The sequence below is a fragment of the Danio aesculapii genome, chromosome 23 (genome assembly GCF_903798145.1).
Source record: "Danio aesculapii chromosome 23, fDanAes4.1, whole genome shotgun sequence".
Taxonomy (NCBI): Eukaryota; Metazoa; Chordata; class Actinopteri; order Cypriniformes; family Danionidae; genus Danio; species Danio aesculapii.
The window spans coordinates 2,326,698-2,354,197 of NC_079457.1; the positions used below are offsets into that span (position 1 = coordinate 2,326,698).

General features: G+C 37.9%; 1 protein-coding gene across 1 annotated transcript in view; it reads right to left on the reverse strand.

Moving 5' to 3' along the window:
- ephb4b (eph receptor B4b) overlaps positions 1-27,500 on the reverse strand; it is a 61,959-nt gene that overhangs the window by 30,309 nt on the left and 4,150 nt on the right. The window contains exons 2-4 of the mRNA XM_056448867.1: positions 11,726-11,796; positions 8,113-8,394; positions 1,230-1,617 (exon numbers count right to left, since the gene is read on the reverse strand). Of these exons, the coding sequence (XP_056304842.1) occupies positions 1,230-1,617; positions 8,113-8,394; positions 11,726-11,796 (741 nt within the window). The remainder of the gene's footprint in view (positions 1-1,229; positions 1,618-8,112; positions 8,395-11,725; positions 11,797-27,500) is intronic.

The window sequence follows — 27,500 nt, forward strand, 5'->3', positions numbered from 1 at the left end:
TTCCACTTACGGATGATGGAGCCCTCTGTGCTCATTGGAACTTTCAGAGCAGCAGAAATGTTTCTGTAACCTTCCTTTTCTGGAGGTCTACAGACAATTCCTTTGTCTTCATGCTTGGTTTGTGCTTTGACATGCACTGTCAACCCTGGGCCCTTATATAGACAGGTGTACGCCTTTTCAGATCATATCCAATCAACTGAATTGACCACAGGTGAACTCAAATGAAGCTGCTGAAACATCTCAAAAATGATCAGTGGAAACAGAATGTACCTGAGCTCAATTTAGAGCTTCACGCCAAAGGCTGTCAATACTGATGTACATGTGATTGATCAGCTTTTATTTTGAATAAATTTGCAACAATTTCAAAAACCTTTTTTCACATTGTCGTTATGGGTGATTGTGTGTAGAATGTTGAGGAAATAAATCAATTTAATGACGTGGCGCCGTGCATTTTAGAATTCTAAACATAGATTTCTATCAGGGTATGCACACAGGCACGCATCTACGACGACTCAGGACACTGTTCATGTTTCTGCTGTGCCACAGAGCGCCTCTGAATAGTTTTAATTTAAATAACATGCGAATGTGCGTGTCCGGCAAATGTTACTTCCAATTGACATTTGTGCAGCGCATCTGGTGTGCGACCAGCTTCAGAAGACTGGAACCTCAGGTTTAAGGCAGCACTCATGTCTCATCACAAAGGGGCAAAGAAAACTGACATTTAGCCTACAATCATTTCACAACCTACAGGTTCATCTGTTATCGCTCTCTTTTGGTGGCACCCAATTTAAACGTGAGATTTTGGAAACCAGATCTAAATTTGGCGGGTAGCGGGTGAACAAAGACTGAATATACAGCGGGAGCGGACGGGTGCGGAATAAAACATCAGTCCCACGCAGACCTCTACACCATAGACTGACGCATTCTCACACACTTTCTCACACAGACAACTTTAATCCTGTTTCTGAATCTGCCACTATGCTGACACACAGGCATTTGTAGCTCCGCCCTCTTCTGAAAAGAGCTCAATCTCATTTGAATTTAAAGCGACAGTCACCAAAATGCCACAATTAGGATCAAAGCCTGAAAGGGTCAGATTCAGAGATAGAAAACATTACCTGTGTGATATTTTGAGCTCAAACTTCACACACACACACACTCCAGCCACATCAGAGACTTATTTTTCATCGTAACCATTGTACATACGTAACCTCATATGCGTTACTCACCCCTGCAGCGGTCAGAGTCGACAGGTTCATATCCTGGTTTACAGGCACATGTAGACGACGGAGGCCCCACCCACTGACCGTCCTCCCCACAGAACATAGTGGGTGGGGCTGTGTTCTGTCCCGTGGGGGCGGAGTTATCCACGCACACGCCCTCCGCCTGCTGCACAAGCGAATGAGGGAGCGTCTCCGGGAAGGAGGAGAAGGCACGGGAGACGGCAGGACACTTCTTGAAGAAAACCCTGACGGACAGCAGAGCCATGCACGCGCCCTGAGTCTGAAACGCCAAGTAGAAGCCTTTTTTAGACAGCGGACCCACACGCACCGTCTTCACATTGGACTTCCTCTCTCCGCCGCGACGCAACAGGAAGTCAGCAGCAACGGTGTCCACCTGCAAGACAACATTTACTGTCAGGATTTATTTACAGCTTAAATCGGAATTATTAGCCCTCCTGAATATTGTTTTTACCTCAATTTCTGTTTACCAGATTTTCTTCAGCACATTTCTAATCATAATAGTTTTAATAACTGATTTCTTTTCTCTTTGCCATGATGACAGTAAATAATATTAGACTAGATATTCTTCAAGACACTAGTATTCAGCTTAAAGTGACATTTAAAGGCTTAACTAGGGTAATTAGGGTAAAGTTAGGGTAATTAGGCAAGTCGTTGTTCTGGAGACAATCCAAAACTAATATTGCTTAAGGGGGCTAATAATATTGAGCTTAAATGGCTTTAAAACAATTAAACTTTTATTCTAGCCGAAATAAAACAAATAAGACTTTCTGCAGAAGAAAAAATATTAGAGGAAATACTGTGAAAAATTCCTAAAATCTGTTCAACATCATTTGGGAAATATTACACGAGGGTGAATCATTTTGATTTCAACTGTATTTAATCTGGGTTAGTGCTGCATTTCAGCCTTGATTTCGCACGAGACTACAATAATTGGGATTATTATTGAGCAGAAACCACAAGTGAGATTTGAGTTTAACCATGACTGAAGTGGAAGTTTATCATCTGCATGTGTTTTAAGAGCATTTTAAGAGAGATTAAAGCATTCAGGCACAATAAATGATACAGTTACTAACTTTAATAAAGATACATATCATAGAATTACTTATAGATGCTGCTTTTAGTACTTATGCTGCGTTCACACCGCGGATGAAGCGTCAAGCCTGAGTGATTTACATGTTAAGTCAATGCAAAGACGCGAATAACGTGATTCCTAAGCGATTCATTTAGCTTAATGTGCGTATCGCGCGAATCACACGAGGTGGAGAATCTGACCTTCTGTGGACACTCGCGCTGCGTTAACCAATCATGAACTTGCTCTTGTAGGGGAGTGATTATGACTTGGCACCTGTTGTTGGTGTCTCGAGGGGAAATCCTCTGGCAGACACCGGACAACAGCTCATCGAATTGGGCTAGGCTCAGTTTGAAGCACCGCTGAAAGCCTCCGTCATCCGGGTACAGTTTCTGGAGGAGTTGATAAACTTATAGAGCTGGGTGCACCTCTGGCATTATTCAATTCAATTCAATTCCCCTTTATTTGTATAGCGCTTATACAATGTAGATTGTGTCAAAGCAGCTTCACATAAAAGGTCACAGTAAATAGGAACAGTGTAGTTCAGTTTGTAGTGTTCAAGTTCAGTTTAGCTCAGTTCAGTGTGGTTTAATAATCACTACTGAGAGTCCAAATACTGAAGAGCAAATCCAACGATGCGCAGCTCTACAGATCCTGAACCATGCAAGCCAGTGGCGACAGCGGAGAGGGAAAAAAACTTCACTAAATGGTGAAAGTGAAGAAAAAAAAACCTTGAGAGAAACCAGACTCAGTTGGACACGACCATTTTAATTTCTCCGCTGGCCAAACGTCTTGTGCAGAGCTGCAGTCTCAGTGGCGGAGGCTGGAAGCTGGCCTCAGCGAAGACTCGTCTGTCTCTGGAGCGTCACAGGAATCAGTCTCATGTTCTCCACTCCTCCATGACCATCACAGTAGCTGCTCAGGATACGGCCCGGTCCAGGATATGGAAACCTTGGGATCATCTCTTTATTGGTCTTGGATCGAATTGAAATTATCTAGTCGACTCATCGCCAAATAAATCTACACTGTTTCTCAGCATTCCTAAAGCACATAAAGCACAGCTACTCTCTCAATAAAATCCATGTTAGCCATTTAGCAACGAAGCTACAGTCATGAGGCAGACAGAAGCCCCGCCCAGAAAGTGAAGTGAATTAGACGCGCGAATGAAGCGAGTGAACTCAAAATGTTCACACGTCTATTTATGCGTGAATATTGCAATTTATTTATTTTAGTTCTGCATCTGGTGTGAACACAGCATTAGAGTTTTTGTCTTGTTTCTAGTCATAATACATAAAAACCCTAAAATCAAGAAGCATTTTCTATCCAAGCAATACCTGTTGTCTTGTTTTAAGAAATAGCGTGCCAAAATTAAGTAAAATAATCTGCCAATGAGGTTAGTGAAATAATCTTGTTTTCATTTTGACAGTATTATTTTGCTTTATTTATTATCATTTATTTAATAACAACTATCTAAACGTAAGTAACTTAAATATCAACTAGAATTAAATTAAAGTGGCCGCAGTGTATTATCTTAAAGCTCGCTCTTTCAGTTTTATAGGTTTAGTTTATATGAGCAGCAGGTTCCACAAACATTGTAACTTTCAGTCTCTCTAAACCCCGCCTTTCAAACAGCCCTGCTCTGCTCTGATTGGCCAGATCTACAGTCTTGCTGAGATCGGTCTGGATCTTATGCCAAACCAAACATCCTCTACCATTTCAGAGTGTTTGGCTCTTCTTCCGCACTTGTAAACAATGGAATGAAGAGCAAACGATGATGTCAGATTTACCGTATCAATCCAGCAGAAAACTGCATTTCCTCAACATGTCAACACATGAACCAAACTCCACCAGCCTCACCTACAACTGCAGGGTTTGAGGGTCAAAACAGGGAGACTATGATGAGACTATAGACTGGCATTATGCAAATGTGGGTAAACACCATATTTCGATAGTTGACTTTAGACATCCATCTAACTGTAAATAACAATAGTTGTATCCAAAATGACACAATATCCACTTACTGAATTAATGGTTTCACGGTAAACCATGGTAAATTGTCTGATTGTCTATTACCTATTGCTTATTCTGTGACTGGAAAGATATTTGTCAATTTTTTTTTAATTAAAGTGGAGCTATTATGCAAAAATCACTTTTAAACCCAGTAGTGTGTCAGCAGTGTGTGAATATCTCCAGCATCTAATGGTCAACATGTATTAATTGTATTGTTTATAATCAAATGTCTGCAGAAAACACTTTGATTGACATTCTCCTTTTGTACGTGTCATCAGAGGGGGAAAGCTCCGCCCACTAATGTCCATCTCTCCCTCATTAGCATAAACAGCGTGAGTGAGAAGCAGCCGTCTGGCCATTAAGAGTGCTTGAGCTTCTGAAGATAATCTTAGCATAGACTAGGGTTGTCACGATTTCCTTAATTACTCTTACGATACTATACCCGCTGAAGTATCATCATGCCAATTAGTATTGCGATAGTGTAAATCATAACTCAAATTATAAAGAAAATTGTCAGAAATACTATATTTTATGTTATAATAGGCCTCCTTGAATTCATAATTCCCTTAAGGCCCAGAAGTATTATTTGCACCCCCTCCACCTTAAAAATTTATTCATTCTTTTTGTTTATTTTGTAGATAAATGACCAACAAAATACATTAAAATAAAAATACAAATTATATGAAATGAATGAAATTTGTTGCAAAACAGCATTTTTCCAACAAAATTAGGCTATATGAAAGTATATATGAATATATGAAGTGTTTCAACGTTTTATGTTGCTATTTTGGGGTTTTCAGCAATTTTTTTTCTCAGTCTTATCAGGTAACAATCCAAAGTAATCCAAAATGTAACTTTGAGAGTCGTTATTTTAAAGATATCATCGCAGTCGCTAATAAATCATATTAACAGGAACAGAAATGAACCGATTCAGACGTGTGTTCGAACTGAAGCGTTAGAAAACGTGCAATAGGTTACCATAAAAGGCTCCACAGACTATTCAAATAAAATGGTCTATTGTTGCACTAGCGTGTGAGCAATTTACTGACTTTTCCACATGCAACATTAGCTATTGTAGATAGACCATTAATGACGATACTACCGTTTACGAAACTAGAGTGGCACCGCCAGCATTTTAGAGCCATAGTATCACGATACAACCATAGTACCAGTAAACCGTGCAACTCTAGCATAGACTAAGAGGATTATAAATGTGGAGTTTTAAAAAGAACAGCAACAGGAGTCTCCATAGACTGACACATTCTGCCACTATGCTGACACACAGGCGTTTGTAGCTCCGCCCACTTTTGAAAAAAGCACAATCTCATTAGAATTTAAAGCGACAGTCACCAAATTACACTCCACCGGTGTTGGGGTTAATGCATTATAAGATACGTAATAATAATACTTTTCCAAAGTAATGAGTAATGTAACGCATTACTTTTCAAAATAAGTAATATTATTTGAGTTACTTTTAGAAAAATGTAACGCGAGTTACTTTTTACCTTGCTTAATTGGCTTTTACAATATATATTGAGGAATAAAAATAACCCTAATCAGGATGAAGCACACACTAAATAAGAGAGCATGCTGCGAGGGAACAGACAGATTACTTACACTCATTATCATCAGGTCTCCTTTTTCACAGTAGACCAGTCAGTGTACTGTTCTAGTAACTGAATAACTCAGGATATGGGTTTATTTTGAGTCAGAGGGGGTATCCGGTATGTTAGTACTGAAGACGCAAACCATTTCACAACAACTCCGTTCAATTTAATGAGCTGGTGCAACTGGTTCACTTAGAACAGGGGTGTCCAAACTCGGTCCTGCAGGGCCGGTGTCCTGCAGATTTTAGCTCCAACTTGCCTCAACACACCTGCAAGGATGTTTCTAGAAAGCCTATAAGAGTTTGATTAGTTAGCCCAGGTGTGTCTGATTGGGGTTGGAAATAAAATCTGAAGGACACCGGCGCTCCAGGACCGAGTTTGGGCACCCCTGACTTAGAAGATCTGGTTATGACAAATGATTCATTAGCGAATCGCCTGTCATCACTACAGACAGTCAGAAACAGAAACAACGCCAGGCGGAGTCTTGCATTTTTGCAATGGATTCTTGTTATTTTGAACTCATGGAAGAAAAGAAGTGGATTGTTGTTAAGTGTAGATTATGTGTAAGTAAAACAGCAAGAAACACCACATCAAAAAAACCAAACAAAACCGGATGCGAAGCACTAAACCCGCATCCCACCTCCAGCTAAACAACAAATGACTGACATCTGTTCACGCTCTCTAGGTAAAACAATTAGTTTGACTAAGCTAAATAAAATGGTTCTTGCGTTTATTGTTGAGGAGGTGCAGCCGCTGTCTAACGTTACTATAGAAGCCACTACTGCTTTGTAATATAGTACGATTATTTCTCATTTGGGAAACGATCTACACATTTGTTAAGGCCATGTGAAGAAATTTATGATGTATAAAGCTTAAAGATTTATTCTGATTTGGGGATTTTTTACATTTTAAAAGGTTTAAAATCAGTTTTTGCCTTAATATAAATGATTTCATGTTAACACTCTTAGGCTTTATTGCAGTCTTCATCTCAACGAACAGTGAATTTAGTTAAAATAATAACATAAAATGTACAAAAGCAGCAAACACATTACTGTACACGCTTTTATTAATCTGTATATACACAACATGTGTAGCTCCGGGCTCAGAAAGTTCTCAAAATATAATTTGATTCCACATTTTGTAAAGGAAAATGAAGCTGTAGGTTACATAGGTGCTGGTAAATGCAGAGCTGATAAATGCAGGTGCTGGTAAATGCAGAAATAAAAACACCTGCAAGTTCTGAAAGAGATTAAACCTTAGCCAGGTAAGGAAAAGTAATGCAAAAGTAACTCTAAAGTAACGCATTACTTTCCATAGAGTAACTAAGTAAATTAGTGACTTTTTTGGGGAGTAACTCAATATTGTAATGCACTACTTTCTAAAGTAACTTTCCCCAACACTGCACTCAACAACGATTGAAGCCGTGGTCACACTACATTGAATATGCTGTGATCTGACTATTGCGGATGTGCATACACAGGTCATACTATACCGGTCAGAATTATTAGCCCCCCTGTTTATTTTTCCCCAATTTCTGTTTAACGGAGAGCAGATTTCCTCCACACATTTCTAATCATAATAATTTTAATAACTCATCTCTAATAACTGATTTATTTTCTCTTTGTCATGATGACAGTAAATAATATTAGACTAGATATTCTTCAAGACACTTCTATACAGCTTAAAGTGACATTTAAAGGCTTAACTAGGTTAATTAGGTTAACTAGGCAGGTTAGGGTAATTAGGCAAGTTATTGTATAATGATGGTTTGTTCTGTAGACTATCGAAATAAATATAGTTTAAAGGAGCTAATAATATTGACCTTAAATGGTGTTTAAAAAATTAAAAACTGCTTTTATTCTAGCCGAAATAAAACAAATAAGACTTTCTCCAGAAGAAAAAATATTATCAGACATACTGTGAACATTTCCTTGCTCTGTTAAACAGGAAATACTTAAAAAATCCATTAATTCTGAATTCTGTATATTAAGCAGACCTCATTGTCTAAAGTGGACTATCAAAATAAAGTGTTACAAACCCACATAGTTTTGCACAGGAAGTAAAGCCGGAATTCCTGACGACTCATTTCAGGTGGTTCAGAATCGCTTCTTTCTTTTGGGACACAAGAGCTCCATTTATCCTGCGTGTGTATGTGTGTGTGTGTGTGTGTGTGTGTGTGTACCTTGCTGTAGGGGTTCTCCATCCAGGCGGGGTGTGTGGCGCTAGCTGTGTCCTCGTCGCTCTGGTAATAGTAAAGGTTAAAGGTCTCCTTGCAGGTGCGGAAGCTGGCCGGCATGGCGGAACATTCCATCATGGTGAAGCGGATCTCCACGTACACCTGAGACGCGCCATGGCGGGGAATAAAGCGTGTGCGCAGCCAATGGCTCACAGAACTGTCCATCGGGCAAACCTGGAAGGTGCGGACGCTGTTGCCCTCTTCATCCAGACCGCTCATCTCCTCCCACTGACACAACACAAGCAGAAATCAAGAGTTGACATGAAGTTTGTTTCTGGGTTAACGGAGAACATGCAGATTTGTACATGATAATACACTGGGCGGCATGGTGGCTCAGTGGTTAGCACTGTGGCCTCACAGCAAGAAGGTCACTGGCATTTCTGTGTGGAGTGTGCATGTTCTCCCTGTGTTGGTGTGTGTTTCCTCCGCATAAATTGGTCGTAGCGTATGAGTGTGTGAATGAGTTTGGCATCCGCTGCGTAAAACATATGCTGGAATAGTTGTCGGTTCATTCCGCTGTGGCGACTTCGCATAATCAGGGACTAACGCCCCATTCACATGGGGGCGTCAACGGTTCCCATTCACTTTGAATGGGTGACGTCAGGCGCTGCCGAACTGAATTGTGGATCCGTCGTCGCCGCTTCAGTGGCGTTGCTCGCTGTAGAAGTTGGGAATTTCTCAACTTTTCGAGCACCAATGGAAGCAACCATAACTATACAGGAATCACGGCGTTAAAGTCAACACAGCCAAAAAATGCTTTTCTTATGTAGATTTTGTGTCTTTTTTCTACAAAATCCTAAACTAAGAAGTGTTTTCTAGACAAGTAAAACATATTGTCTTATTTTAAGAATTAATATGCCAAAAGCTTTTCCTGAAAACAAGCATAATAGCAAATTGCAAGCAATTTGCCAGTTTGGTAAGTAAAATAATTTCGGTAACACTTTATAATAACTACAGACTATAAATCATTTATTAAGCATTAGCAAATAGTGAATTCATTAACTGTTAAGCATTAACTCTACATTAATAAACCTTAATAAGCAGTTTTTAACTGCAGCTATAAATGCTGTGCTTAATAATTGCTTAATAAGTGCTAATAATTGTACTTTCATACTTAGTTAATAATGTAATTTTCATTACTAAATTAAGTATTGCTTTATTTACAAACCAGTTATTTAAGAATAGTTGTTGTTTTTTTTGTAAGACCATTCAGAATGAGTTAGTAAATGATTAATAAAATATTTAAATTAACATTCATATATGTTATTATTCATACTAATAGTTAATTTGTATGTTAATAAATGCTTTATTAACTCAACTTCATCTAGTTTTGTGAGCTAATCTAAAGTGAGGACTGTTTATACTGTATAAATCCCTTATAAATGACTTTTAAATACTAAACAGGAAACAATAAATTACATTATTCATTCTATTGGTATCATTCGTATCAAGATGCACAAATGAAACCTCATCAAATGAAAAATAAATCTTTATAATCATATCTAAAATAAAATAACTGTACAGTTTAAACATGGCATCTTATTATATTGTTAAATGATTATATTGTTGTTGTTATAATACGTTGTTGATGTCGTATTTTGACACTCCTGTTATTCAGCAATGTTTAAACTGCACAGTCATTTTACTTTTTAGAGAAGATTGTAAAGATTATTGTTCATTTGATACAGTACCAAGCCTTTAATAGTCATTTATAAGGGATTTATAAAGCATTAATAGTCCTCACGTTAGATTCGCTCACAAAACTACATATACATATACAGTTGAGTTTATAAAGCATTTATTAACATACAAAGTAATCATTACTATATGCCTGATATATATAACCATAATAAGATATGTTAATTTCAATAGTTTATTAATCATTTACTAACTCATTCTGAATGATCTTAAAAACCTCCAACTCTTAAATACAAATAGTTTGTAAATAATGCGATACTGAATTTAGTAATGAAAAATCAACCAGTCACAAAGTATGAAAGTACAAGTATTAAGCACATTATAAATATGTTTGTAAGTCAAGAATACAGCATTTGTAGCTGCAGTTATAAACTGCTTACTAACACTTAATAATGTAGAGTTAATGTTTAACAGATGATGAATTCACTAGATGCTAATGCTTAATAAATGATTCATAGTGTGCAGCTATTATAAAGTGTTGTCACATTTTGTTTTTCTTTTTTTAATGTGTGTATAAAGACTTTGTTATACACACACATCTATGTAAAATCAAAATCGTGCATCAAAAACAACCCAAGAAACTCTGGGATCCACTCAAAGCTGATTTGTGGCCAGAATGTGCGTCATGCAGAATGACATCATCAATTATGGTTCATCAGTCAATCGGTTCTTCACGGATAAAACCCTTCATTTTCCACTGCATGACTGGCTCGTGTGTGTGTGTGTTCAGGAATATTCCAGTAGACGAGGCTGATGTGTGTTTCAGTTCCAGATTCCAGAGTTTGTGCTCAGTAATTAGGTTAAATTCTGCTTTACCCAGTAATTTAATTGGGATTCAAATATGTTCAAACCCTGAACAGCGGCAAACACAGATGAACAATAATAATAACTCTTCATGGCATCTTCATCTTCTGTGAGTGGGGTTTTAGTTTAATCCAGACACTTTGATGGGCTGTCTTCACACTTTTTATGTTAGCTGATGTATTAGTCAGTGTTGCTTATCTATATATATATATATATATATATATATATACACACACACACACACTCACTTATACACACACCCACACGCCAGGTTAAAGTCAACACGAAGCACCACTGACCTCACATCAAAGTTTTGTGTGTGTGTGTGTGTGTGTGTGTGTGTGCGTGTGTGTGTGTGTGTGTGGGCTGCACGGTGGCTCAATGGTTAACAGTCCAAAAACATGCGCTATAAGGAAATTGATGAACTAAATTGGCAAGTGTGTGTGTGTGTGAATGAGTGTGTATGGGTGTTTCCCAGTACTGGGTTGCAGCTGGAAGGGCATCTGCTGTGTAAAACATATGCTGGATAAGTTGGCGGTTCATTCCGCTGTGGCAACCCCTGATGAATAAGGGACTTAGCCGAAGGAAAATTAATGAATGAATGAATATATGTGGTTGTGTGTGTGTGAGTGAGAGTGTATTTGTATGTGTGTGTGTGAGAGAGAGTGTCTATTAGTATGTGTGCATATAAGTGTGTGCACGTGTATGAGTGTGTATATGAGTGCTAATGTGTGCATGTGAGTATCTGAGTGTGTATGTGAGTGAGTCAGAGTCTGAGTCTATAAGCATATGTGTATGAGTGTGTGTCTGTGTGTGCGTGTATATATATATATATAAATACTCAGGCACTCACACTCTCTTACTCAGTCACATGCACACACTTGCATTCGTACACACACAGACACACATATACATATATATGTCAGGTTGCTAGATGTGAAACAGTGTGAGTGTCTGTATGTGTGTGTGTGTGTGAGAGAGGGTCTGAGTCTATAAACTTGTGATGTATAAGTGTGTGTATAAGTGTGAGATTTGTGTGTGTGTGTGTGTGCATCACCTCAGGGTCACCGCTGGGGTAGATGGTCCATCTCAGATCTGATGTTTCCAGCTTGGTGTTCATCAGCACCTCTGAGAAACAAACACACACAGAGACACACACTTTTAGATCATCTACTACAGCGGCTCCCAACAGGGGGGTCGCGGCCCACAAGGGGGCCTCAGCGAGCTTTGTGGGGGGTCGCGTCATATTTGAAAAAATCTTAGCAGTGGATAATAAGGAGAATGATCATGTTGCGTTAGTTCATTTTATTCAGTGGTCCTCAACCACCGGTTTGTGGATCAATTGGTAGTATCTGAGTCTGAACAAGCTTTTATTTTGAAAAGTCTTTTATTTTGAAAAATGAGCGTATTCTCTCGCTTACGTCTCGGTCACCTGAGCGTGAAAAATTTAACCCACAAGCAGCAGAATGAGTAACAAACAGACGTCTTTAGAAAGTTTCTTTGCTAAGGGAAAAAGGGCCAGTGAAAGACCCACGAACTGCCAAGGAATAGATCCGCAACCCACCTGTCAATAAATTAGGTGAATCCAGCATGGCTGTGAAAGAAGATCAACTGATGGAGATCAGAAATGACGGCGGCCTTATAGGGGCTGTTCGCATATCGCGTATTTCTAGAGTCTGCACAAGTTTGCTGTTTCCAATGGAGGTGTGCAGCTTGCGCCCACAAGCGGCGTGACGCACTCGCGCCAATGAACTCCAACTTGCGAGCGCACCGCGAGTCACATGACAAGAATTGACCGATCAGCTTCAGCTTGTGTGGAATAGTCATTGCAGTAAGACTAATTTTCTCAGACAAACACCTACATCCTTTGTGCTGTTCTCCATAAATAAAACCTGTATCTGAGTGACAGCAATGTTTTGTCACTTTGTCATCCTCTGTAAAAACGGTTGATGGTCGCATAGCAAGCTACGAAACACCCCCAACCCCCCGCAGTAAAATTGTTAAACCGCAGAAAAAGGGTTGACCGGTGCGTGGTGATTAAAAGGTTGAGGACCACTGCCTTAGCTGACCAAAATGGACAAATTTGTAATCCGTCCTCCACAAACAAAGACAGTCTCACTGATTCGCCTCTCAGCAATCCTCACACTATTGATGGAGCATAACAAATAACATGCAAGTAGTAAATTGTAATAGCCTATATCATTTTTTCCCTTATAAACCAGTGTGAATACTGATATTTTTGTTATTGAAAGTCAAATAGAGGCAATTTAAAGGCCAGAGGCTTACGTTTCTCAGTTACAAATGGCCTACTGATGTTTTGCTTTTATATTTTCGCTACAATCCAACTCGCTCTTTAAGATCTCAGAACTCAGGGCTTCTGGTAGCACCTAGAATAGCAAAGTCGAGTAAAGGAGGTCGAGCCTTCTCATTTATAGCTCCTAAACTCTGGAATAGCCTTCCTGATAACGTCCGAGGCTCAGACACACTCTCCCAATTCAAAACTAGATTAAAGACCTATCTGTTCAGTAAAGCATACACTTAGTGCACCACTTAGGGGGCTTCCACACAGGTTCTGCATCTTGTTGATATACACTGTGAACATCAGCTACGCTAATTATCTTCTTTATTCTCCATTTCCACCTGGGGATACTCTTCCTGAGGCCCTCAGACTATGCAGAGTCACTGATTCGATCCAAGACCAACGACGAGATGATCCCAAGGTTTCCACAATCCTGGACCAGGCCGTATCCTGAACAACTACTGTGATGGTCATGGAGGAGTGGAGAACATGAGACTGATTCCTGTGACGCTCCAGAGACAGACGAGTCTTCGCTGAGGTCCAACTTCCAGCCTCCGCCACTGAGACTGCAGCTCTGCACAAGACGTTTGGCCAGCGGAGAAATTAAAATGGTCGTGTCCAACTGAGTCTGGTTTCTCTCAAGGTTTATTTCTTTACTTTCACCATTTAGTGAAGTTTTTCCCTCTCCGCTGTCACCACTGGCTTGCATGGTTCAGGATCTGTAGAGCTGCGCATCGTTGGATTTGCTCTTCAATATTTGGACTCTCAGTAGTGATTATTAAACCACACTGAACTGAGCTCAACTGAACTGAACTTAAACACTACAAACTGAACTACACTGTTCCTATTTACTGTGACCTTTTATGTGAAGCTGCTTTGACACAATCTACATTGTATAAGCGCTATACAAATAAAGGGGAATTTAATTGAATGCGTCTTTTTCGTTGTTCAATCAAATGAAAGCAGAGGCGGGGTTTCTGTTGAGGTGACAGCAGGGTTTGTGTTGTTAAGAAGACTACGGCGAACTTTTAATGATGGAGGAGAGACTTGTGCTCGCTGTTTCAAGTTATCCAGAGCTGTATGACTTTACAGATCTTGAATATCACAATATAGCTAAAAATGACAATTATAACTTCGACAGCAACACAACTCACGCACAATAGACCAGCTGATTCAGTCGTTACCTAGTGACATACAAAAGAGCACCGCGCTTCTTTTATTTTTTGTAAACAAAGGCAGTGTGGTGCGCATTAGGTTTGATGAGTTTTCATTAACTTAATAAACAGGCTATTGATGATTTAGTGAAAAACCAACAAACCAAGCTGTTTTCCATTTGTAAAATTACAGTTATTAACAGTTCTTATATAACATCAGGTTTTAAAATAGCCTACATAATCTAAGAATCAAACAAATCCAATAATTTTCTTGATTTTTGTATAATGATAACTCCGCACCAAACTGAGGCTTTCATTTTACAGCTTATAAAACATGTATGCAAATTAATGCAATATCATACGTAAACAACAAAATTGTTATACTAAAAGTCAACGTATGAGCCTTAAGGTTCATTGTCATTGTCTTTAATCACATGCAGTGCGCGCACGTAAACCGTGAGTGAGACGGAGGAAATAAGTCATAATCATAAGACATCTTTAATCTAATGACTTTTATTTAAAATGTTGATAGAGGTTTGTGAAATAATAATAACAGTGGAGCATTATTTTATGCATATTTCCCGTGGAGTGATCGATTTGAGGTAGCCTGATATTTTTATTTGACGGAAGAAAAAAAACATGATTGGACAAACAGCATATACCGGTTCTTAAAAAAGGATTCAGTCCGTGTTTTCGCTCTGTGATCTAAATTTGTCATTTACGTCAGAATCAGAAAGAGCTTTATTGCCAGGTATGTTCACACATACGAGGAATTTGTTTTGGTGACAGAGCTTCTACAGTGCAACAGGATTACAGAGACAGGACAAAAAACAGATCATAAATATATTTAAAAAAATAGAAGTAAGTAGTGAGTGCAAATATACAGATTGACAAGTGTATGTACGTGTTTATTACTATATACAACGTTATATGAGCAGCTGTTATGTGCAAATTGGCATGTAAAGTGTGTTGTTAAATAAGTGTATATGTGTATAAAAGTGTATAGCAAGTAGTGATGTTGGCTCCACAATTATTATCATCAAGTGTTCATGAGATGGATTGCCTGAGGGAAGAAACTGTTTCTGTGTCGGGCTGTTCTGGTGCGCAGTGCTCTGTAGCGTCGACCAGAAGGTAACAGTTCAAAGAGGCAGTGTGCTGGGTGTGAGGGGTCCAGGGTGATTTTGGCAGCCCTTCTGCTCGCTCTGGATAAGTACAGTTCTTGGGGAGTAGGAAGGGTTGTACCAGTGATTCGCTCAGCAGTCCGAACTATTCGACGTAGTCTTTACGTGAAAATATTTACGTGAAAATATCTACGGCAGGCCTATTTAATTTATTCTTTTTATTTAGTTTATTCTTTTTTCTCTATGCTGTTGGAAACACTACAGGTGCGTGAAGATGCTCTGTTATGTTCTGAGTGCTGCTGTTCGCATGATAAAATAAATCAGTATTTTAAAATGCAATATTTAAAGTGTCACTAGGCATGTGCCGGTATCATATTTTCATGCTGCGATTAATTGATTGAGCTTTTATCACGGTATACCGTATTATCACGATATTGTAATTTTACTAGAGAAACAGGTAAAAAAAACACAAAAAAACTTCAGTTTCGTCAACTTAGTAACTTTAATAACTTTTTAATTAACTAAAAGTACTTCAAACATTTAAATACAAATAAATATAAATAAAACAATACACAATATAAAAGTAAACTTGAGCAATTATATCAAAGTGAATGTGCAAAGGGAAACCGTCTTCGATCAGCAATCCCTCTGCATTTTTTTGGAACCCAAAATATTTCCAAACCTCTGACTTTACCCTTTTTGAAGGGGGATAAATTGTCGGCAGCGTTCCTCTTTCCGCCATGCTTCTTCTTCGTGTGAGGATTATAGTGCGGTGGCAGCGGCGGCGCGCGCTGTGTGCACACAGTGCTTCTACATGTGGGGATTGTTTACATCAGAGTGCGCATCAGTTCTGCGCAGCATATACGCAGTGTTTCTTCAAGCGGTTGATGGAAAATAAGCTAAGGCGCGTTCTAAGAATATAAATTCGGATCTATTATTCTTCACGGTATTTTGAAGTGCCCGCGATAACAATATCGTGCATATTCATTACCGTGATTTATCGCATTACCGAATACCGGCACAAGCCTAAGTGTCACACAACATAGACACGTCAATTATTATTAAAATAAATAATATTTTAAGATTAATCTGACCAGATAACGGTTAATATTCGGTTAACCAGCAGCGGTTGTCGGTTGTCAAAATTAACAGAAATGTGCATCCCTACACCCAACCCAACCCAGATTAACGGCGATATTTTTTATCACGCGATAAGAGTCTCGCGTTAACGCCGATAACAGCCCAACACTAATAAGTTCACAATAGTCTATATATTGCATAAAAGACTAAATATATCACTGTCAGATAGTTTCCCAATATCGTGCAGGCCTAAAACAAATCAAGTCCTGTAATTAGAAGTGGGCACTTGATCATAGCAGTGATTTGAGTGTCTTTGATTTGATCCACATTTACCACCGCCGCAGTGTGATGTGTTTATGATGAGCGTTTCCGTCTGCTAATGCTGTGAAAACACCAGCGCTAGCACTTCTCAACGCCCCGGTTCACATCTGAACCTATAAACTCTTTCCATCTGATGTGTCCTGATGAACGCGACACGTCAAACAGCAGCGAGTTTGACCAGCGCGGACGCTTTTACACAAAGAATAGGAAGAAGCTGGGAGGAGCGGGAAACGTCCCAGCATTCTGTCTGTCTGTCCGTCTCTCTCTTCCATTGTTTCCAGTGAAAACACAATCATACCCAGGAGAGAGTTCAGAGCCAGAGGAGTGATCGAGTGACATTTTCATTTATTACACACACACACACACACACACACACACACACACACACACACACACACACACACACACACAAGCACGCTGGCAGAATTCCTGCTCATTCCTGAGTGTCCGTCAAGCGGAACAGCAAAATTACAGCTCACACTGGACACACACTCACACACACGCATACACATACACACACACGCACACACACACACACACACACACACACACACACACACACACCTCTAATCAACTCTTCGCTAATTACAGAGTGAGACTGACAGAATGAGAACTTGAAGAAGATCCAGCAGTTCACACACACACACATACTTGCACACACACGAACGCAGACTACAGAACACACACTTATAAACACACTTGCATAAATAAACACACATACACACACTTTCCCAGAGATGGGTTGCGGCTGGAAGGGCATCCGCTGCATAAAACAAGTGCTGGATAAGTTGGCGGTTCATTCCGCTGTGGCGACCCCTGAGTAATAAAGGAACTGAGCTGAAAAGAATATTAATGTATGAAGGACACACACACACACACACACATATTTGCATACACACACATATACACACACTTACAAACACACACACACACATACATGCACATACAAGAATACACACACACACACACACGCACACACACACACACACACAAACATACTCACACACACACACACATACACACACATACATACACACACACACACAGACTCCCAAACACACATACATTCACAAACACACACACACACACACACACACACACAAACACACACACATGCACATACATGAACACACAATACACACACATACACACACTCACGTAAACACACACTCACATAAACACACACTCTCTCCCTCTCTTACACATACACACACTCACTCACACTCCCTCTCTTACACACACACACACTAAATAAACAGCAATAAACAAATGACAGAATCTATTAAACCCCCACGCTGCAGTCTTATTGTAGTGTTGTCCCCATATTTTATGTTTTACTGCACTGTGTTTGGACTGGGGGAAACCGGAGCACCCGGAGGAAACCCACGCCAACACAGGGAGAACATGCAAACTCCACACAGAAACGCCAACTGACCCAGCCAGGACTCGAACCAGCGACCTTCTTGCTGTGAGGTGACAGTGAGCCACCGCGCCATCCATCAGTTCAAATACGACAACAACAAAAAACAAACATCATCAATCTGGGTGTCCTTTCTAAATAAACACAAACACACACACACACACACACACAAAACGACTGGCTCTCCGGCTCCTCCCACCTGGCATCTGATTGGATGAGAGGTAATGAGGCATGTGATTGGCTGAGGATGGCTTAATTAGGCAGTGTTCCAGATGCTCTCGGTTTAATTACGCTAACAAGCTTGACAAGCTCTCCAAAACAAACACTCTGGCAGCTACAGACTCTATTCACACACACACACACACACACGCACACACACACACTCAGGGTTTCCTTCAAATAACGCTAAGCAAAGCAACCCGAAACTCCCCTGAACCAAACCAAACTCAGTACTGACAGAAGATATCATGACCGTTCACATTTTCAGGGTTTGGAGACGCAGAAGTTGTCAAAGCTGGGAAAACTTCTATGGTCAAACATATTTCTTCATTCATATCTGCTTTATTAGCAAACAAAAACAATCCACAATAAAGTTAATATCACTTCTTTATCTAAAAGAAGAAAAAAAACAATTCAGAAATATTATGACACTGGTAAGACAAGCTAATCAGCCAGTGTATTAGAAACACTCATAGAGTAACCCAATGTGTAACACAGTGATTCTAATGTGAGAAAACTTTATGTGTGTGTGGTGTCAATCATTCATTCATTTATTCATTCATTCATTTTCTTTTCTGATTAGTCCCTTTATTAATCTGTGGTCGCCACAGTGGAATGAACCGCCAACTTATATTTTTTTATGCAGCGGATGCCCTTCCAGCTGCAACCCAGTACTGGGAAACACCCATACATACACACACATACACTACGGGCAGTTTAGTTCATCAATTCCCCTATAGCACATGTGTTTTGGACTGTGGAGGAAACCCACGCCAACATGGGGAGAACATGCAAACTCCATGCAGAAATGACAACTGACCCAGCAGAGGCTCCAACCAGCGACCTTCTTGTTGTGAGGTAACAGCACTACCTACCGCGCCACCGCGTCGCCTGTGTGTGGTGTGTATATAATATATATTTATTCATTCATTTTCCTTCGGTTTAGTCCCTTATTTATCAGGGGTCCCAACAGTGGAATGAATCAACAACTACTCCAGCATATGCTTTACACAGCGAATGCCCTTCCGGCTGCAACCCAGTACTGGGAAACACCCACACACTCATACACTACGGCTAATTTAGTTCATCAATTCCTTTGCATGCAATTAATTTATACTGTATTACTCAGTAGTTAAATGAATAGTTATGCAGTGTAACAAAGTGTAACAGTTTAATGTGATATACAGCTGAAGTCAGAATTATTAGCCCCTTTGAGTTTCTTTCTTTTTTAAATATTTCCCAAATGATGTTTAACAGATTCAGGAAATGTTCACAGTATGTCTGATAATATTTTTTCTTCTGGAGAAAGTCTTATTTGTTTTATTTCAGCTAAAATAAAAGCAGTTTTTTATTTTTTAAACACCATTTTAAGGTCAATATTATTAGCCCCTTTAAGCTATATACTGTTTCGAAAGTCTACAGAACAAACAATCATTATACAATAACTCACCTAATTACCCTAACCTGCCTAGTTAACCTAATTACCCTAGTTAAGCCTTTAAATGTCACTTTAAGCTGTATAGAAGTGTCTTGAAGAATATATAGTCTAATATTATTTACTGTCATCATGACAAAGAGAAAATAAATCAGTTATTAGAGATGAGATATTAAAACTATTATGATTAGAAATGTGTTGAAGAAATCTGCTCTCCGTTACACAGAAAAAAATAAACAGGGGGGCAAATAATTCTGACTTCAACTGTATATTGATATTATATTATTTTCAGCCCTATATGTACATATGTTTTCAATGAACTGAAAAAATGTAACCAGACTTACAGTGGGGAAAATAAGTATTCAACACATCATCATTTTTCTCAGAAAACATATTTCTGAAGATGCTGTTGACTTGAAAGTTTCAGCAGATGTTGGTAACAACCAAAGAAATCCATATAGGCAAAGAGAATAAATCTAATTAGTTTACAAATAAAGTTGTGTGTAATAAAATGAAATGACGCAGTGAAAAGTGTTGAACACATGAAGAAAGGAAGGTGTAGTTGGGCAGTGAAAGCCCAGACAGCAGCTGAAATCTCTCAGTAGTTCTTCAGCAACCCTCTGCTCTTCCTCAGTGTAAATCAATATCAGCTGCTTCAGTCCAACATCTACATTAGCAGGAGGATGAAGATGAACCCAGGGTATACATTTCAGTAAGACAATGTTCCAAAACACAGCCAAAGAGGCTCTCAGACGCTTTCAGAGAAAGAAAATCAAGCTGTAGAATGGCCCAGCCAATCACCTGACCTCAATCCAATAGAAAATACAGAATAAAGCTCAGATTTGATAGACGAGACCCACAGAAGCATCAAGATTTTGACACTCTGTTAAAGTCTGTGAGAAACTCACACCTGAGCAATGCATGAGGCTTCATTCTCCATATGAGAGGCGTCTTTAAAGGTGCCATCATTAAAAAAGCCTTTATATAAACTATTAAACACATTTCAGTAGTGCTTTCTCCTTCTGTCATTCTGTTGTTATTACACACAACTCATTTTTCAGATGTTTTGTTTTATTTTTATGTGTTTATTGTTTGGGTTTTTACCAAAATCTGCTTCAACTCCATGTATACAGCTCCTTTAGAAATATTATTCCCAGGAACAAACATAATGTGTTCAATACTTATCTCTCCGGCTGTATAATAAATACCCAAGTGAATAAAGTGCAGAAACAGAGCATCCCCATCTGTAAAAACACTCCCTTCTGATGCGCAGTGCCAATAGTGAAGTGAGCAGTGTGAATGAGAAGCGGATCAAAAGCAGATTGAGTGTGAATGAGAAAAGAAACGGGTCCTTTAACTTTTAATCCGTTTAGCGCAAATCTGAGTTGAGGAGATTGAGGAAGAAGCCCTTAAAGAGGAAAAAGATGGAGAGGTCGGAGGTCACAGCCAATGATAATCCCGCTTTATCTCTCACTGCTGAGAACAATCTGTTTAACAGGATTGATGGAGATCGAGACCACCTCTCACACACACACACACACACACACACACATTCTCTCTCACACACACACACACATATATATACACATTCACATACGCAGACACATTCACATACGCACACACACGCACACGCACACGCGCACACACACACACACACACACACACACACTAATTTTAGAAGAACTAAAGAACTGCTACCATTTATAATAACATTTTGCATTAGTTTTGTGTGTGTGTGTGTGTGTATATATATATATTGATTTTCATAGATATAGTAATGTTTGTCATTTTTTATTTTCTATTTAGAAATGTCTGTGTAGTTTTTATTAGTTCATTCATTTTGTTAAAGTTTGAGTAACACTGTTGGGTGTTTTAAAAATATATGTCTATGCTGTTTCTCTTGTTTTTTGTGTCATTTTATTTATTTATTTGTTCACATTAAACTAAATAATAATGAAAAGCATCGGCTTGGAATATTAAAAAAAGTAAAACAATATTGAGTCACCAATATTAATACACAGAAATAGTATGACGTTTCCCTATTCTTCCTTTTTCCTTTACCTCTATCTATTGATTTATTTACTTAGTTTAAGGATTACTATAACTTCTTTATAATTATTTTGCCCTTTAAAAACTCTTGTATTTATTTATTTGGTAAATGTTTAGTAAACCTATTTGCTACTATTGTTTATGATCTGATGCTGTAGTGCATTTGCAATTTAACCCATTGAACTTTGAAAAACTCGCCTCTGATTATGCCTGTAAAAGCCCATTGAACATTCATATTGATAACCTTAAACATGTTACAAAACAAAGCACTTATTAAAGGATTATTTAATATGTAGCTAGATATCATTTTGTCATTTATACATTTTTAGTTAAAGGTTGTCATTTATTTTAAGGTACTTTTGTCATGTTTTGCACATTTCGTCAGTTTTTATTGTCATAAAACTGTCTTTGACTGGTAAACGAAAACACCAGATGAACTTCACAAATCACTTCAGCTTCTTTAACCAAAGAAAATCTCATTATTTTCAATTTTAGCAATGAATTAAGTTCACACAAAAACGTCCTTTAAATATTTAAATAAGTTTGTTTTATCTCAGTCAACAAAAGTTTTAGCAAAGAATTAATTTGAAAAATAAACTAATTTACATTTTCAGTTTATTTCTTTAGCAGAAAACGTCTCAGTCAACTTAAATATACAGTTTTCACATTTATTTATTTGAGATTTTCACCTTTACTGGATAAGACAGAAGAAAGAATTGACAGCAAAGTGTTGGGAGCAGAGAGAGGGGAAGCATCGGCAAAGGACCTTGAGGTGGGAATCGAACTCGGGTCAACGTGTCTTATCTTTTAAGCAGAAAACTTAATAAAACTATGATAAACGTGGTTAATCTCAGTCAACTTAAACTTTTAGCAATGAATTAAGTTCACACAAAAACTTCCTTTAAATATTTAAATAAGTTCGTTTTATCTCAGTCAACAAAAGTTTTAGCAAAGAATTAATTTGAAAAATAAACTAATTTACATTTTCAGTTTATTTCTTTAGCAGAAAACGTCTCAGTCAACTTAAATATACAGTTTTCACATTTATTTATTTGAGATTTTCACCTTTATTGGATAAGACAGAAGAGAGAATTGACAGCAAAGTGTTGGGAGCAGAGAGAGGGGAAGCATCGGCAAAGGACCTCGAGGTGGGAATTGAACTCGGGTCCCCTTGAGCACTGGAGTACGTGTCAACGTGTCTTTTTTTTTAAGCAGAAAACTTATTAAAACTATGATAAAAGTGGTTAATCTCAGTAAACTTAAACTTTTAGCAATGAATTAAGTTGAAAACTTACTTTGAAGTAATTTAAGTTTTCGGTTCTTTGCAGTAAAGCTGAAATAAAACTATGTTATCTCAGTCAACTTTAATTTTTAGCAATAAATTAAATTGGAAAAAATACTTTTAAATCAGTAAAGCAGAAATAAAAGTAAGTTTTATCTCAGTTAACTAAATTTTTTAGCAATGAATTAAGTTTGAAAAACTTTAAAATAGTTTAAGTTTTCCCTTTTTTTCCCAATAAAGCAGAAATAAAAGCAAGTTTTATCTCAGTTAACTAAATTTTTTAGCAATGAATTAAGTTTGAAAAACTTTAAAATAGTTTAAGTTTTCCCTTTTTTTCCCAATAAAGCAGAAATAAAAGCAAGTTTTATCTCAGTTAACTTTAAGTTTTAGCAATAAATTAAGTTTAAAAACTTTAAAATAGTTTGTTTTCCCTTTTTTTCCCAATAAAGCAGAAATAAAAGCAAGTTTTATCTCAGTTAACTTTAAGTTTTAGCAATAAATTAAGTTTAAAAACTTTAAAATAGTTTAAGTTTTCCCTTTTTTTCCCAATAAAGCAGAAATAAAAGCAAGTTTTATCTCAGTTAACTTTAAGTTTTAGCAATAAATTAAGTTTAAAAACTTTAAAATAGTTTAAGTTTTCCCTTTTTTTCCCAATAAAGCAGAAATAAAAGCAAGTTTTATCTCAGTTAACTTTACGTTTTAGCAATAAATTAAGTTTAAAAACTTTAAAATAGTTTGTTTTCCCTTTTTTTCCCAATAAAGCAGAAATAAAAGCAAGTTTTATCTCAGTTAACTTTAAGTTTTAGCAATAAATTAAGTTTAAAAACTTTAAAATAGTTTGTTTTCCCTTTTTTTCCCAATAAAGCAGAAATAAAAGCAAGTTTTATCTCAGTTAACTTTAAGTTTTAGCAATAAATTAAGTTTAAAAACTTTAAAATAGTTTAAGTTTTCCCTTTTTTTCCCAATAAAGCAGAAATAAAAGCAAGTTTTATCTCAGTTAACTTTAAGTTTTAGCAATAAATTAAGTTTGAAAAACAAAACTTTAAAATAGTTTAAGTTTTTCCCTTTTTTTTCCAGTAAAGCAGTAAATAAAAGCACATTTTATCTCAGTCAACTTGAATTTAAGCGATGCAGGTGTTTTTTTATGGTTTATTTAGTCTATTAACCTCTGACACACACACGCACGCACACACAGACACACACACAAAAGAGCAGAACGCAGCATTTGAAAGCCAAATGTCCTGGGTTTGCCTCAGCGAGAGCAGCTGTGCAGAAACACACAGTGATTTACCGTGTTTCTCTGGAGTTCACCATACTGAAGCAGCTCTTTATGTGCTTTGAGGAGCAGCGCTGGTGCTCTGAGAGCCGTAAGCTTCTTCTGCCGCTCTATTGTTCCCCCACAATAGACTTGAGCCGGGTGACCAGCCCACCAGATTAACTAACACAGCTGGTTAACTTCACCAGCACCACATCTCACACACACACTTACACACACACACTATAGGGCAGCACGATTTTGGAAACACAGTGCGATATCGATGCAGAAACCATATATTGTGAAGTCCCAACACACACACACACACACACACACACACTCTCTCTCTCTGATAGCATGAGCTCACGAGATGACTTTTCCACACTCAAAAGCTTCCAATTATTTGGTTTGACTTTGGTCTGTTTTATGAGCTCTTCCTGTCGCACGGACGTGTAAAAAACCTCAAAGACTGGTGTAAATCTTGCGCTGAGAGCGGGACATGGCTCACCCTGATTTAGGAGCCGTTCCTTCATCCGTCTCGCTGCTGGACGCGTCCACTTTATTTGGACACTGTCAGATACTGTTGATCTTACAGGAGGACAAATGAAAGTCTCATAATGAGCGGCCGCAGGAGAACACGGGGCATTAGTGGACGCTACACGGAGGCCGCTCTGTGCTGTTGTTGTGTCAGAGTTTCAGGTTAATTAATGCGACTGCTGTGTATTTCTTGGAAATAATACAACACAAAAAAAGAGCTGAACACCTCGAAAAGCAGACCGGTTTAACTTAATTATGATGTCTGGGAATGTGTTTGTGTGTGTGTCAGGGTATATATACTGTAATAAAATTCATATTTTCTGTGTTTTTGGCTTATTTATGGTTGTGAATTGCATTATGGGATGTTGATCTCGGCTCTGTCCACTTTCAAGGTTGAAAATTCAACTCTACAGTTTAACAAGGTGACTTTCATTCACATTTTAGTTGTTTAAAATTATATAATGTATAAAAGATAATATATAGAGGGGTGTAAAATGACAGAAAATATGCTGCAGTTTATTACAAGGTTTCTGTAGTGTAATATACAACACAAACTCATTCAATCTATTGAAAATGTCCATACAAGTAGCTTTTTCACACTTATTAAAGGTTAAAAGTTGTTGTGAAGAAAGATCAAGATCCCATAATGCAATTTAAAAGCAGAAATAAATGTGGAAAGCAATAACAAATAACAAAATAAATAAAAAGAATATTTGTAATAACAAAACATGATTTGAAAAATACAAAAAAAATGCAAATTTAGGGATTTTTTAGTGTATAATATGTAAATTAAGGTTTTATTAGTTAATGTGTTAACTAACATGAACAAACAATGAACTACGCCTTTATTACAGTATTTACTCATCTTTGTTAATGTTAGTTCATTAATAATTAAATTTATAAATTTATAAATAAATATTAAAAATATCACGGAATTGTGAGTACTGCACTAAAATATTTCAGAGAACGAAAATCAAGCTGTCGAATGGCCCAGCCAATCACCTGATCTCAATCCAATAGAGAATACAAAATAAATCTCAGATTTGATAGACGAGACCCACAGAAGCATCAAGATTTTGACACTCTGTTGAAGTCTGAAATTCTTTTTAAATGTCTGGCTAAAAAAAACAACTTGTTTCCCCTTTAAACACAATATACTTTATTTTGTGAAACATTTCATATATTTTCTAGCAGTAAACATGTCAGGATAAACAACTCAAATGAATCATTGACCTCTGCTGTCTTCATTTGTTTCCAAAACACTGATTTCTCCACAATTTAAAACGGCATCTTAGGATATCTTTTCTGCTGGAGATACTGCTGTCCTAATAAAATAAATAAAATGTAAATAAAAAATCGTACACATACCTTAGGAACGGTATTGCAGAAAACGATGGTGGTTTTATAACCTTGAATAACCTTGATTATTAATAAAGACATTCATCTTTATTTTTTAATTTTATTTTTAAGGATTTTAATAATGCATTAGTAAATGTTGAATTATGATTAATAGATGCTTGACATTATTAAATGTAACAGTGACGTGTGTGAATGTGTGCCAGGTAGTGTTCATTTCTATAGCGCTTTATATAAGTTTCTTTCCTCAGGCTGTCTACCTTATGAACAGTTAAATATTCCCCTACTGTGCAATAAACGTGCAATACTTTCTCATACGCACTTGTACACAGCACCTTATATCAATATACAATGCAATACCTTCTACATTCGCACTTGTACACAGCACCTTATAACCTGTATATTTATAACAATCTGTACACACAACTCAACATCCAGGTTTCTTCACTAACCGCATCTGTTTAATGTTCATCATTTTTTATTATTATTATTTTATTTTTTCATATTTATTTTGTGTTGGTCACTTGTCTCTTCATGTACACTGGAAGCTTCTGTAGCCAAAACAAATTCCTTGTGTGTGTGAAGCACACTTGGCAATAAAACTGATTCTGATTCTGAATCTGATATATAAAGTTTAACTTTTGGGGTTAAATATTTTTTTGAGTGAATATAAGCTTTTTTTAAATGTATTTTTATGTGTTGTACAGGAATCTGTGTTTTTGAAACTAACGAAGACAGCAGAGTGATTTGATGAAAGAGGATGTCGACAGATAAAGACAGTCAATAGCCGCGTTTCCACTATCGCACCTAAAGCGAGCGAGCCAGGGCGAGCCAAGGCCAGTCGCGTTTCCACTATCACCTCCGGGGCGTAATCGGGCCAAAGCGGGGCTTCCTTGGGGCCAGCGTCCGGCCTTTTTCGGCCCGCTGAATACCTTGGGCCAAGGAGGGCCAACTGGGGCTTCGGGGCGGGGTTACGTACAAAGGCGGAGTTTTCCTGTCAGGTAAAGAAGAGACAAGATGCTTTCTTCCCTTACATTTGTTTTGCTATCGCGCTTGATCAACTCACTAAGAAAAATCTGTGTTCGAAGTAAATGCCGCCGAACTCGAATGTCCTTATCCAGGGATCGCTGTCTGGCCTTACACCAACAGACCACAAACAGTAAAAAAGCAATCGCTTTGGTGTTCTCCATCTTCCAGCTCTCGTAGTGATGCCAGGTTGTGTTTGTGGTTATAATTTGAGTTTTTTGTTCCCACTGAAGTGGGCGGGTTGTGTGACGGGTTGTGTGACGTTTGATTCGGGGGAC